The sequence below is a fragment of the Engraulis encrasicolus genome, chromosome 7 (assembly GCF_034702125.1).
Source record: "Engraulis encrasicolus isolate BLACKSEA-1 chromosome 7, IST_EnEncr_1.0, whole genome shotgun sequence".
Taxonomy (NCBI): Eukaryota; Metazoa; Chordata; class Actinopteri; order Clupeiformes; family Engraulidae; genus Engraulis; species Engraulis encrasicolus.
In genome coordinates, this window is record NC_085863.1 from 2359045 (window position 1) to 2374044 (window position 15000).

The 15000-nt window shown below is 41.3% G+C and overlaps 1 protein-coding gene and 2 long non-coding RNA genes across 4 annotated transcripts in view; 2 read left to right on the forward strand and 1 right to left on the reverse strand.

Annotated features, from left to right (window-relative positions):
• si:dkey-183i3.5 (uncharacterized protein LOC566445 homolog) overlaps positions 1–15000 on the forward strand; it is a 28650-nt gene that overhangs the window by 2229 nt on the left and 11421 nt on the right. Inside the window, exons 2-4 of the mRNA XM_063202291.1 lie at positions 12897–13129; positions 14238–14306; positions 14622–14744. Coding sequence (XP_063058361.1) covers positions 12897–13129; positions 14238–14306; positions 14622–14744 — 425 coding nt within the window. The remainder of the gene's footprint in view (positions 1–12896; positions 13130–14237; positions 14307–14621; positions 14745–15000) is intronic.
• Positions 3578–7585, forward strand: LOC134451893 (uncharacterized). The gene is made up of 3 exons (XR_010035303.1): positions 3578–4156; positions 5106–5184; positions 5594–7585. It is a non-coding gene; the product is annotated as an uncharacterized LOC134451893 (long non-coding RNA).
• On the reverse strand, positions 7905–12241 carry LOC134451894 (uncharacterized). Of its 2 annotated transcripts, XR_010035305.1 has the most exons (4): positions 11524–12241; positions 10443–10521; positions 9648–9748; positions 7905–8530 (listed from the first exon to the last, which is right to left on the reverse strand). It is a non-coding gene; the product is annotated as an uncharacterized LOC134451894 (long non-coding RNA). The 2 variants fall into 2 exon arrangements; XR_010035304.1 differs by lacking the exon at positions 7905–8530 and having other exon boundaries at positions 8601–9748.

The following is a 15000-nucleotide window of genomic DNA, read 5'->3' on the forward strand; positions in this document are numbered from 1 at the left end:
GCGCCGCCGCCGCGTCCGCCGCGTCCGCCGCGTCCGCCGCGTCCGCCGCGTCCGCCGCGTCCGCCGCGTCCGCCGCGTCCGCCGCGTAAGGTCTTTCGTGTTAACGCGATAACTTTTGAACGGATGTTTGGATTTGTCCCACATTTTTTGGGTGAATGCTCTAGGGCAGGTTCATGAACTGATTCGAGTTTGGAGGTCAACACTTTCAAGATGGCTGAATTCAAGATGGCCGAATTTTTGTTTGGTCCATAACTTCTGACCGGGTGGATGGATTTGTCCCAGATTTGGTGTGTGAATGCTCTAGGGTAGGTTCATGAACTGCTTCGAGTTGGGAGGTCAACACTTTCAAGATGGCTGAATTCAAGATGGCTGAATTTTTGTTTGGTCCATAACTTCTGACCGGGTGGATGGATTTGTCCCAGATTTGGTGTGTGAATGCTCTAGGGTAGGTTCATGAACTGATTCGAGTTTGGAGGTCAACACTTTCAAGATGGCTGAATTCAAGATGGCCGAATTATTCTTTGGCCCATAACTAATGACCGGGTGGATGGATTTGTCCCAGATTTGGTGTGTGAATGCTCTAGGGTAGGTTCATGAACTGATTCGAGTTTGGAAGACAACACTTTCAAAATGGCGGAATTTTCATTTGGCCCATAACTTCTGACTGGGTGGATTGATTTGCCCGGTAACACCTTATTTTAATGGTTCACCATTTCGGTGAATCTACCATATTAGGTACAGTGTAATAACCAATGTAACAACCCATGTAATACTAGTGTAATACCAGTGTAACAATATGCAATATCAGGTACAGTGTAATAACGAGTGTAACAGTATGCAATACCATGTAATATAGTGTAATATCAGTGTAACAATATGCAATACCATGTAATACCACTTACGCACAAACACATGATGTAAGTAAAAAATTACATTGTATTAAATATTGTTACACTGGTTATTACACTGTACCTAATGTGGTATATCCACTGAACCATTAAAACAGTATTACCATTTGCCCCATTTTTTGCTTCATTTTCACAATAGTCGTTTGGTTTTAAGCCTATGCACGTCATGTCACGTCTGTATGTATCATACGTTTACGAAATGGTGGACGGGAGTGGTAGGAATGATGGGGGACTGGAAGCGTCGCGTTTCGGGGATATACCTTAAGCAGTCGAAGGCGACTGCACAGGCAGTCTAGTTATTGCTGTTGTTATGAATATGACAATGAGCCCTTGCTTTGAGTTTCAGGGTTCTGTAAACAATCTAAATATGTTTCGATGCAAAACGATATATGCACCATTTTTTACTTTTACATTTTGTTATTGGAAATGACTCTTCAGAAGTCATATCATCTATGCGTGAATTCTTGCCATATAAATATGCTGAGAACATACTGTTTATACCTATTTAAAATGCATGTTGTGATGCAGTGGAATGCCCAAAACAAAATGGTCAATTTCCCAAAATCTTTCAAAATGGATATAGTTCTCCATATTAAAGGACCACTTCAGTCAATTTCAATATGCTGTTATATTGCTCACGCTACCCTGGACTTGTCAGTACCCTATGGTGCCATGTTTTTTGGCTCAGCCCTTTCCGAGATCTGAGCTATGGGGCACCTAAGTCACGCCCTCTACTTCTTGGTTCATGGGGCAGACAGTTGCAAAAAATTGAATGAAAGTGAACGAGGCGAGTCGTGGTGGACTTGTGGTGCATAAGTGGAGGTCCAAGGTTTGGATTGTTGTCAAAAAACCACTCATTTCAAGCCCAGTAATTATTCTTTGACTCCCTCTGCCCCATGAACCAGGAAGTAGAGGTTGTGACTTAAGTGCCCCATTCTAATGGGGGGAGCTTTTGTTTACATAGGCCTACTCCAAATCTTTTCCCAGAAGCTATCGCTGTTTGGTTGTCTGCTGATGTTGCATAACCTTTTGGATATTTTTGGGAATAAATCGAGATGTGTTTTTGAAATGTAAACAAACACCTGCCCCATTACTATTACAATGGCCAGGATCTCGGAAAAGGCTGAGAAAAAAAAAAAATCTCAGCTACTGACAAGTCCAGGGGTCCGTATCTCGAAAGCGTCTTTGCTAACGACGTTAGCAAAGTCCTTCGTAAGAGTGACTCAACTCTCTCTCTCGACAGCAATGCTCACCACTAAATCCAACGGAATGGTAAGACGGCCTTAAGACGGTTAGCAACGACAAGAATCGAGAAACGGACCCCAGGGTAGTGTGAGCCATGGACCGCGGAAACGGCCGGGCCAGGGGGGCCGTGGCCCGGGTAACTTTTTGAAAAATAAATGAATGAAGGACTTTAAAAAAAGTCAAAACCCGTGGATAATATCAAACTTAAACACAACTCTCGCTGTAATAATGCAATAAAGCGTTTCCCTAAACCAATATTTCCTTAACCAATATTAATATTTGACATGCGCGTGAATGTTGCAAAATCTGGAGTTCCAAGCAATAGCGCAGCACTGAAAATCGCGAGGAAGAAGTAGTATAGGCGAGGTTGAGTAAGGTCTCACCAAACCGTCTAAAACGGTTAATCAGTTAATCATTTCGCTGAGCAGACAGCGACGCAAAGAAGCCAGGTTGCCGCGGGAACGTACAGCAAGCGTTGCCACTTATTCATCTGAAAGCGCGGGTAGGGTCGCATGCGCTTTTATCGACTTCGATCAGCAGAGAATGGTGCTTCAGTGCTCCCTGCAGCGTGCCGCGGGGATGTAGAGCACACACGAAAGTTTAACAAAAGCTCTGCTTATTTTTTTGTATTGACAATCACCGCTGCCAAGTACAGTGTCACCGCCCATAAAAAAGAACACACAGCAAGGAATACTGCCAACCATTATCCATCGAAAGGTTTTAATAGTGGATTACCAAGAAAGTTACAGTCATCTTTGCAACCTCCATCAATGTAAGGGGCAGTGTAGGTGAGTCATGCTGATGTGATTATTAAACACTTGGATTTGGTTCTTTTAGTTTTGTTGGCTGTTTGGACATAAGTAAAATCATCCTGGCAACGTGATGTATCCGCGCTCTCTCTCGCTCTCTCTCTCTCTCTCTGTTGTGCGCGCGCCCAACTCCGATAAAACAGCAAACATAGCCTATCCCCAATGCACTCATCTGACCAAGCACCACAGAAGGTTCACTTCTTTGTGTTCAGTGATTCTCATAGCTTAAGTAGGCTACTGGTACAAGCAAGCCCACCGTTTTTCAGTTGCGTTTCCAGCGACCAACGAGGTGCAGAACATTTTATTCTGCACCGTTCTGTGATGATGTATGCGTGTCCATGTAGGCTATACCGCGCATAGCCTCGGCTATGCATCTAGTCCGCCCTAAAATTTTGGTGACACAGACCCCCTCTTGCGATTATGGCCTGGGGTGGCCAGACTATGGAGAGAGATCAGTATCAATATTAAGAAATGAATGTCACACCACTCACCAATATATTTCGTGATCCACAAACAAATGTAATAACATTCGCAAATATAATTCATACATTTCATGATCCACAAACAAATGTAACAACATTCACAAATATAATTCATGATGCACAAATGAATGTAACCCCCTTCACAAATGCCAGCGCAGTTCTATTAATTTGCAAACCGGTCTACATATATTCGCAAGCCCTATACATATTTGTGACTTCCATTGTATTTGTGTGTGGATTTTTGAGACTGTCCTGACGGTATTTGACACACAAATGTGCTCAGCCAATCACATCAGCCGGCGTTCGAGCGTAAGGTTGAAGACATTGCGCTTCTATTACGCAGAGAAGGCTACTAGTGCTAAGCCAACATAGATCTGTATAAATAACTGGAAGTAGAGCCATTACTGAAGTGCTCCCTGACGTAAACTCGGAAGCGTATGAAGTTACTGACTTTCACATCATCTTTGTACAAATATGTCTGGATCTGGACTAACATGTGCCGTAATCGGATGTCACAATAACAGCAGAAAGCTAAAAATGTGGAAAAAGAGCGTATGTGCGCTTCATAGTCCACAGTTTAAAGAGGATTGTCCTTGTTGTGTGCCCTACGGTGTACACCGCTTCCCCGGCCGTGCTGAGGATGAAGACATTCGCAAGATGTGGATTAAAAACGTACACCGAAAGGACTTTGCCCCCAAACAAGTATTCAAGGGTATGTATTCTTATTTCTAGGTGGTTAGTGTAGTTAAGTATTGTAAGCCAGTGTCTATGTAACATAAACTGGTGGCAACAATTATTTAGCTTGGCTAGCTAACGCTAGTTAGGCCTACTATTATTTAGCATTCTTTCATTAATACCTAAGTTTCCCCAGGATTGGGAAGAGCACCATGAGCCCCATGGTTATCTGTGCTGTGTGTCATGGTACATTTGTGTGCTTATTTTCGATTATTTGTGTATGTGTGCCCTTTGAAATGAAAATGTGACCCTGGCAACTTAGCTAATTATTTTGTTATGCTAGCGGAGTTTTGGCAAGGCTAGCCAGGTTACACTGACTTTAATAAGAAGTCAGGCTAGGTTTTGGTAGCACCATGAGCCCCATGGTTATCTGTGCTGTGTGCCATGGTACATTTCTGTGTTTATTTACGATTATTTGTGTATGTGTGCCCTTTGAAATGGAAATGTGACCCTGGCAATTTAGCTAATTCTTTTGTTATGCTAGCGGAGTTTTGGCAAAGCTAGCCAGGTTGTGTGACTGACTTTAATAAGAAGTCAGGCTAGGTTTTGGTAGCTTTTGTTTTGTCCATAACCTAGCCCAATTTTATTTTCATCTCATAAATCGACCAGCATGTTTGTATTTGTAATAATGTTTGCCATTCTATTGGAAATAAAGTGGTGGGGACAAGCTAGGTTCATCTCAAAAGTGGTAGGCCTATGGACATGTCCCCAACACCCAGACTGAAAATTACACCCAGACTGAAAATAACCCTTCCTCAACAAAAGATAATTTTCGCTATCCAACCTCAGTGTACATGTCTTGCTTTGTCCTGTATTTTGTCTAATGTCTGTGAGAATGACTGCAGCCATGGCAAAGATAATTTTCTGTTTCATGTGTAACAGCCAATTATATTTTTTTTATCTCATCTTATTCCCACCCTCCTTAGGTGTGTGCGGAGTACACTTCCCTGACGGCAGACCAACGCAGGAACACCCATATCCCATAATATGGGATATGAATATAGTGTAAGTTTACATGTATATAACAAATAACTTAAGTGCTTTTTTTCTTAATTACCTTAACCATATGTTGTTAAAGTACTTTTGGAGCGATTTGCCTCCAGACGTTAGACTCTCTCCCATCTGCCACTACTTTTTAATCTAGGCTAAAATAAAAATAAAAAATAAAAAAAACACACACACACACACACATTTTCTTAACTTAGTTATTGACGCTTTCTCTCCTTAAGGCACTGCTTTTATGTACCTACATTGCCTTTCAACACTATTATTCCATGCAAGAGTCTACATCTGCTAATTGTAATATAATGCAATGTGAAGTGAGATTTAAAGTGTTCTGTAGGACAGTGGCGTTGTAATTAACTGTTTTTAAAAGCTGTTGGTGTTTTTTGTTCCTTCTTATATTTATTCTCAGAAAGCACCATCATGTGGAAGACCACCCCCAAAGAGGAGATGTCTCCAGCCCCCAACAGAGAGACTTGGATTAATGTTGAGAAGATTATTGTTCAATACGGTGTAGAAACACTTGGTTCAGTTATATGTATATATCTATCATCTTTCAAGAAATCCTTCATCCCCTCAGCTGTGACCATACTGAACAAGAGATGAACTGTCCAGCTGCAGCATGCATGTATTGTGTGGTCTTGTCTTTTTTTTTTTTGGTCAAGCCTTGTCTAATGTCTGTGAGAATCACTGAAGCCACGCCAAAGACAATTTTCTTTTTCATGGGTGTAACAGACAATTAAGTTTTATCTAATCTAATCATATCAATGAGAATCAGTGCACCTGACAAAGGTATGACATACCGTATACTGTAGGCTTAAATGCTAAAGAAAAATGAATTAACCTGGCGGTTTTGAATTGTTTATTTACACAGTTATTAAAATGCATACAGATAGTGAATTTAATATAGTTCAATACTGTGTGCTTACTTGATGGTGTTTTTTATATGTGCTGAACTGAAAAACAACCTAGCTACTTGTGCTCAATATCCAACTGCAGCATTGTAGTTGCAGGTGGGGGGTGGTGGTTGTTCAAATTTGACACACACCTTACATTGGTCCACTTTACAAATGGCCCCATACACTAAATGACTCTTGCTGGTGTGTTTTTTACTAGGCAATTTGTTATTAATCACTAATGTTCTTAATGTCATTTCAATGCAGCTCTTTGTGAGAAATCTGGGCAGCCATGGCCTAGTGCAGGGATGTCAAACTCAGGCCCGGGGGCCAAATCTGGCCCGCAGAGTCATTTCATTTGGCCCGTAAGATCATTTCAAATGTGTATTACAGTTGGCCCACATACACCATTAATATATAGCATAAGACCTGAACATAAAATGTAATGTGTCAAAAAAAATATGAGTGGGCTGGGCATAGGCCAGTAAAACTGCTCACACTACTGCAACAGAGTATCTGCAGGCACATTTGAACTACGATGGGAATCTGTTTGTGAAATTTAATTATGAGATTAAGTGTGTTTGCACAATTTTAGGCCGTTGTAAATATTGAGTTTGGCCCGCGACTTTGTTCCAGATTTGTATTTTGGCCCTCTGTGAGTTTGAGTTTGACACCCCTGGCCTAGTGGTTAGAGAGTTGGTCTTTCAATCTAGGGGTTGCTGGTTCGAATCCCCCACGACCTCTCCCTACACCTCCATCCATGGCTGAAGTGCCCTTGAGCAAGTCACCTAACCCCACATTACTCCAGGGACTGTAACCAATACCCTGAAAAATAATAGTTGTAAATCGCTTTGAACAAATGAAAGCGTCAGCTAAGTGAAATGTAATGTAATGTAAAATCTTGCTGCAGTGTGTTGTGGAATAGACACAGGAGCTGACCTGTGGTGTCCAGTCTTAACAGAGAGCTGGTGCCACTGTCACACATTCAATTTAATTAATCATTATCCCCCTTATATTGATTGGGAAATGTTATACTGGCTTTTTTTCATTACCTCCTGACTATACCAGACATCATTTTTATCATTACCTCTGCCACATAATATGTGATTGAGTTTTGCAGTCTGTCTGTCTGTTCATCGCTGGGTGCACAGCTTGCCACTAAGGGGCGCCAAATCCTTACTTATTGCTGGAGACGCTACCACAAGGAGAGGACGGGAGGTGATGTCTTCTAAAAGGGCTGTGGTTAAGTAGCCTAAGCAATCAGCTGGTGCAACCCACTGTCTTAACACTGCCTCAAAATATCAGTTCTTGCAAGGCACGATTTACATGGTGAAATTAATGACATGTTGAGGCCAACAAGGCTTTATTTTATCAGTTAGAGGGACTCTGTGCAGGAAATGGTCAAAAAGGGTACTGCAACTATGCTGCTCATTGTAACTGGGTTGCCTATTGCCAAATTTGATCTTTTCATGATAGTTTACTAAATAATAAACTCAGATTTTCTGTTATGGCCCAAGTACAGTCCTTTTTGCAGCTAAAAATGGCTATTTCTGGAAATTCAAAATGGCGGACAATGATGGAGGAGATCCCCCTTTGTATGTATGAAAAGTGCAATTTTTCCAGTCATAATGAATACTTAGAATTTGATGGTGGTGGTAAGTATTCATGAAAAGGGTAACATTAGTGAATGAGTAGCATGAATTCTGGAAATAAACAACTATAAATCTTGCAGTGTCCCTTTAATGACAGAGGTTAAAAAAAAAAAAAAAACACACACACACACACACCTTGCTTTCTGATCAGGCCTAGCCTAGAGAGAGAGAGAGTTTCCCTATTGCCAAGGCGGCCACCTTGACCTGAAAAGATAAAGATTCCCTGTTGTTAACGTAGGCCTAATTTCTAAAGATAGATATAGATACATATGCATGCCTGGTTTTAAATTAACAACCGGTCAAATGCTGGTGATAATTCAGGTTCTTAATTCATTCGGCAGTTATATTTTCTTTGTTTTGTTTTTACTTTGTTACAGTTTTTGCCTAGGCTACTGCTTAAACATTAAAGGCTGATGACCAAAGTAGCATATTGTTCAGTTGTTGGTACTATAACACATGCTGCTTTACCTTAATCAAAAGTCTAGCATTACACTTTCATACCAGCTTTGCAAAGCACTTGTTCCTTTACGCAACACACACACTCCGGCTGTCTGCACACCATTTTATACACAAGACACTTTGTTCAAAAGTAAATTCTCAGAGTGTCATTGTGAAAACACGTCTGTTAAAAAAAACAAAACGCACTGGATGTATGACGAGATTTATACACAGACAATAAAACACATGCACTGTTTTCAACCATTTGATGATCTGGCTATTAGGCCCATGTCCCCCGGCGCTGTTGAGTTTCAGCAACTTCTGAATGTGTGCTCTGAGTATGGGGTTGAGTTTGATGTAGGCCTACAGTACAATGCAAAAAAGTGTTATGTTCAGGATCTTAAGTCTTTCCAACGTTTTTACCTGTCAGGGCAATCACTGTGTGTCAAGCAGTACAAAATATCTTGGGCATAGTATCACTGACAAGTTGGAAGATGATGCTGACATGTAGGCCTACAGACAGGGACAAGTGTAGTGTATGCCAAACATGTTTGTAAGATTTCAAGAAGGTTACACAGGCCTGCACAAATAGTCAAAATGTCATCAACATGTTTTAATCAACCTGGAATTACATTACTCAAAAATTTTGAAGCATTTTAACCTTCTTATTGCACGTTCAACATGAATTCGGACATTGGCGAGACGGCGGGTTCTTGTGACTTCATGTTCTGATAGTTGTGTACATCCACGTGTAAATGCTGGAATAGCCAATGTCACTCCTGGAGGAAGAACATCTCCAATTGTGAATCCCCGGTCTGTCAAAATCTGATCACCAGAAATCCACAGTTTAAGATAAAAGTGTCACTAGCTCTGCCACCAAACAGTTTTGACACATACATCACAAAACCATTGGGGGCTATGCAATAGAGGACTTTGTAGGTGTTGTGATGCTTATAGTTGCTGTATGTTTTTGCTCTTTTCCCCAAGTTCTTCGGTCTTTGGACAAATATTTCAGTGCAATCTATGATGCATGTTGCATTGGGATACTGTTCAAGAAAACTTGAAGGTCTTACTCTATTCAGAGTGTCTCGAGGGAGCCAAAAAATAAGATTTTCCCTTGTGAAATTGGCAAGTGTTGCTCTCCACATTGCGGACATATCACAGGCTGTAGCCAAGCCGAAGCCTCATTAGGACCAGCACTTAGCTGTTCATGGACTGGTAATTTGAACGTCTTCGACTGTGGAAGAAAGCCAATGATGGTGTTCAAAAGTTGCCAAAAGCTGATGATGTCTAGTCCAGTGTAAAGTTTTGACACTTTATCATCCATGTCATGATCTGACAGTGATGGTGTAGGATCGGTTTGTGTGCTTGCATCTTTTGTTGACTTCATCGAACAACAATCATGATCACTACGCTCTGGCCACTGAGTGCCAACATCACATTGGTGTGGAGACAGGCTATCCTCCAAGCTATGCCCTACTTCGGTGTCAGAATCTGTCACAGGAGGCTCATCACATGGTCTCTCTGTTGGGGGCTGGAGACATCTCCTCTTTGGGGTGGTCTTCCACATGACGGTGCTTTCTGAGAATAAATATAAGAAGGAACAAAAAACACCAACAGCTTTTAAAAACAGTTAATTACAACGCCACTGTCCTACAGAACACTTTAAATCTCACTTCACATTGCTTTATATTACAATTAGCAGATGTAAACTCTTGCATGGAATAATAAGACACAAGTGTTGAAAGGCAATTTAGGTACATAAAAGCAGTGGCTTAAAGGGACAGTTTGGTCAATTTCAACATGCAGTTGTATTGCTCACGCTACCCTTGACTTGTCAGTACCTGGTGATGCCACATTTTTCGGCTCAGCCCTTTCCGAGATATGAGCAATTCTAATGGGGGCAGCGTTTGTTTACATTTTTAAAAAATGAAACATAGGCCAACTCTTAATATTTTATAACTCTTAATATTGTCAGGCACTGACAAGTCCAGGGTAGTGTGAGCATTACAACTGCATGTTGAAATTGACCAAACTGTCCCTTTAAGGAGAGAAAGCATAACAACTAAGAGTCAAGAACTAAGTTAAGAAAATGTGTGTGTTTTTTTTATTTTTATTTTTTATTTTTTATTTTAGCCTAGATTAAAAAGTAGTGGCAGATGGGAGAGAGTCTAACGTCTGGAGGCAAATCGCTCCAAAAGTACTTTAACAACATATGGTTAAGGTAATTAAGAAAAAAGCACTTAAGTTATTTGTTATATACATGTAAACTTACACTATATTCATATCCCATATTATGGGATATGGGTGTTCCTGCGTTGGTCTGCCGTCAGGGAAGTGTACTCCGCACACACCTAAGGAGGGTGGGAATAAGATGAGATAAAAAATATATATAATTGGCTGTTACACATGAAACAGAAAATTATCTTTGCCATGGCTGCAGTCATTCTCACATACATTAGACAAAATACAGGACAAAGCAAGACATGTACACTGAGGTTGGATAGCGAAAATTATCTTTTGTTGAGGAAGGGTTATTTTCAGTCTGGGTGTAATTTTCAGTCTGGGTGTTGGGGGACATGTCTAGCCTAGAAATCTAGACGCCCCTAGCGACCGGGTCTGGCTGCGCTAGGCTAGGACATGTCCATAGGCCTACCACTTTTGAGATGAACCTAGCTTGTCCCCACCACTTTATTTCCAATAGAATGGCAAACATTATTACAAATACAAACATGCTGGTCGATTTATGAGATGAAAATAAAATTGGGGTAGGTTATGGACAAAACAAAAGCTACCAAAACCTAGCCTGACTTCTTATTAAAGTCAGTCACACAACCTGGCTAGCTTTGCCAAAACTCCGCTAGCATAACAAAAGAATTAGCTAAATTGCCAGGGTCACATTTCCATTTCAAAGGGCACACATACACAAATAATCGCAAATAAACACAGAAATGTACCATGGCACACAGCACAGATAACCATGGGGCTCTTGGTGCTACCAAAACCTAGCCTGACTTCTTGTTAAAGTCAGTGTAACCTGGCTAGCCTTGCCAAAACTCCGCTAGCATAACAAAATAATTAGCTAAGTTGCCAGGGTCACATTTTCATTTCAAAGGGCACACATACACAAATAATCGAAAAAAAGCACACAAATGTACCATGACACACAGCACAGATAACCATGGGGCTCATGGTGCTCTTCCCAATCCTGGGGAAACTTAGGTATTAATGAAAGAATGCTAAATAATAGTAACTAGCGTTAGCTAGCCAAGCTAAATAATTGTTGCCACCAGTTTACATAGACACTGGCTTACAATACTTAACTACACTAACCACCTAGAAATAAAAATACATACCCTTGAATACTTGTTTGGGGGCAAAGTCCTTTCGGTGTACGTGTTTAATCCACATCTTGCGAATGTCTTCATCCTCAGCACGGCCGGGGAAGCGGTGTACACCGTAGGGCACACAACATGGACAATCCTCTTTAAACTGTGGACTATGAAGCGCACATACGCTCTTTTTCCACATTTTTAGCTTTCTGCTGTTATTGTTACATCCGATTACGGCACACGTTAGTCCAGATCCAGACATATTTGTACAAAGATGATGTGAAAGTCAGTAACTTCATAAGCTTCCGAGTTTACGTCAGGGAGCACTTCAGTAATGGCTCTACTTCCAGTTATTTATACAGATCTATGGTGGCTTCGCACTAGTAGCCTGCTCTGCGTAATAGAAGCGCAATGTCTTCAACCTTACGCTCGAACGCCGGCTGATGTGATTGGCTGAGCACATTTGTGTGTCAAATACCGTCAGGACAGTCTCAAAAATCCACACACAAATACAATGGAAGTCACAAATATGTATAGGGCTTGCGAATATATGTAGACCGGTTTGCAAATTAATAGAACTGCGCTGGCATTTGTGAATGGGGTTACATTCATTTGTGCATCATGAATTATATTTGTGAATGTTGTTACATTTGTTTGTGGATCATGAAATGTATGAATTATATTTGCGAATGTTATTACATTTGTTTGTGGATCACGAAATATATTGGTGAGTGGTGTGACATTCATTTCTTAATATTGATACTGATCTCTCTCCATACCAGACGTCCTTCTGTAGGATGGACCGTCCGTCGTCTTTTCAGTGCCTTGTCCGGCGTGAGATTTCATGCAAAAATGCATTAAAATGCATGGATTTGCATCTAAGAAACGCAATTTTCCCAAACCCCCGTCCTAAACTGGGTCCCCCCTTGCGGCCCCCCCTAGTTCAAATACGTTCCGCGGTCTATGGCTGTGAGCATTACAACTGCATGTTGAAATTGGCTGAAGTTACCCTTTGAACATTGAAATGTAATTTAGAAGATACCATATTCCAACTGTTTTGATGTAAATGAGAAAAAAGAAGGACATTTGGATTACAACACTACAAAACTGTTTTGCGTAATAGTTTGGAACAGAGCATTTCATGGAAAGGTTCATTCAAAACCTTTTTAATTGTACTCTAATGGCTGATGACTTGAAAATTATGATGACTGTCATTTATATTGATTATTTGGGGAAACAGCGAAAAATGTCATTTGCGTAATAATGTGGAAGGCGTTAATCCTTGCCTTACCTTGTGTTCCAGGGTTCTGTATAGATTCTAAACGTTAACCCTCTCCTTGCTGGTTTCTGTATATTATATAACTTTAACCCTTGCCTCTCCTTGCCTTGTGTTCCAGGGTTCCGTATGGGTGTGGCCCCGCTGCGTGCTCGTCTGGGGGGAAAGGTGTTCAAGATCGGAGGGTACGGCTTTAACCCTGCCTTCCTGGGCGGAGCCAGAGGGGCCGGTGGAGCTGGGGGAGCAGGAGGGGTCGGGGGTGCCGGCGCGGGATTGGGCGGTGTCGGAGGAGCAGGCGCCGGATTGGCTGTGCCCACATTAGACCCCTCCCTCCCCTCCATGGACACAGTGCAGGTACAGGAACTAGGAGATGTGAAGCTATGCAGCATTAATACCAGAGATTCTTTAAAGGGGTATGCCACTATTTTGGGGCTTAATACAGTTAAAATCGTTGGCTGGGGTTTATTAAGGTTGTAAAGTGTCTTGTTTTTCATGTTAAGTGTTGTCTTGCTTTAAGACAAGTTAAAAGAGGGAATATGTCGCTAAGCTAGTGAAAGTCAATGGATCCGTGTAGCATTGTAGCATGCTACACGGATCCATTGACTTTCACTAGCTTAGTGACATGCTACCTCTTTTAATTTGTCTTAAAGCAAGACAATGGCTTACATGAAACATAAGACACTTTACCACCTTTATAAACCCTGGCCAACAATTTTAACTGTATTAAGCCCTAAAATAGTGGCTTACCCCTATAAGTATAGAGATATGCCAATGTAATAGGTTGCTATGGGCACCTAACATGACCAGGTTCCGGTCTGCCTAAAGGGGCGTGTCATAATACTCCTAGCATTGAATAGAACAGTCCTTAGGTCTGCCTAAAGGGGGATTCCCCTTGCCTGATTATCATAGACTTGCAATCAAGAGGTGTTGCGTCACTAGAAGGGCGCTGCCTGGCTAGTATTTCCCCCCCACCCCTTGCAATTATAGAACCCAGAAACAATGGCCAAACAGAACCTCTCTCTCTCTACTCTCTCTGTTAATACTATATTATACTACTACTAATACTTTATTATACTACTACCACTACTAATACTATACTATAATACTACTAATAATACTGGGCTACTACTGCTACCACGATTACTACTCAGGGCGGTAACGAGACATTTTCAAATACTGAGGTCAAATACTCTGTGCTGTACTGCGTACTGTACACTTAGAATGCTTAAAACACTTCAGTCAAACTCTTACGTTTGTTTTCATTAATCACTGCTGTGAGGATAAATGGGAGTGGCATATACAGAGTTAATTTATCATTGTTGATCATATATTGGTTTTCATGATAGATACAGTTATAATGTGTGCTGTACTTTCAGGTCTTTCACGACTGTATAGTCTAGGTGTACTGTAGTGTATTATATATTATATATAAAATGTCTACTGTGCCTTTGTGTGTCTGCAGGTGACTCGACTGCGGGAGAAGGAGGAGCTTCAGGCCCTCAATGACAAGTTCGCCTCCTTCATCGACAAGGTGGGGAGTGGGCGTGTGTGTGTGTGTGTGAGTGTGTGTGTGTGTGTGTGTGAGGATACAGCAGGGCCCTGGCGCATCATTATGCCATGCTGTAAGAATAGGAATAAGAATAAGCTCTGTATCTCTCCTCCTATAGGCCAGAGCGCTAGAGCAGCATAACGCCGTGCTGTATCCTCTCCTCCTATAGGCTAACATCTCCATCCATCTCTCCTCCTATAGGCTAACATCTCCATCTATCTCCCTTCCTATAGGCTAACATCTCCATCCATCTCTCCTCCTATAGGCTAACATCTCCATCTATCTCCTTTCCCATAGGCCAGGACCCTGGAGCAGCATAACGCCGTACTGAAGGCCAAGATCTCCATGTTCACCAATCCAGAACAAGGGGGCGGGGCCTCCACATCCATCCTGCTCACCTCCGCCATCGGAAACTATAAGGTAAAAATATATATATATATATTATTATTGACATTATTGCTGTTGTTGTTGTTGTTGTTGTTGTTAGTAGTAGTAGTATTAATATTATTGTTGTTACTACAATATTATGTATATTATATTGTTTGTTTGTACGTTTGCGGTACGTGTGTGTTTCTGTCCTCCAGAGGGCGGAGGTGCACTTTCTGAGCGCTTATGTAGTGATCATTATGATTATTATGATTATTGTTTTTAATAATAATAATAATAATATTATCAT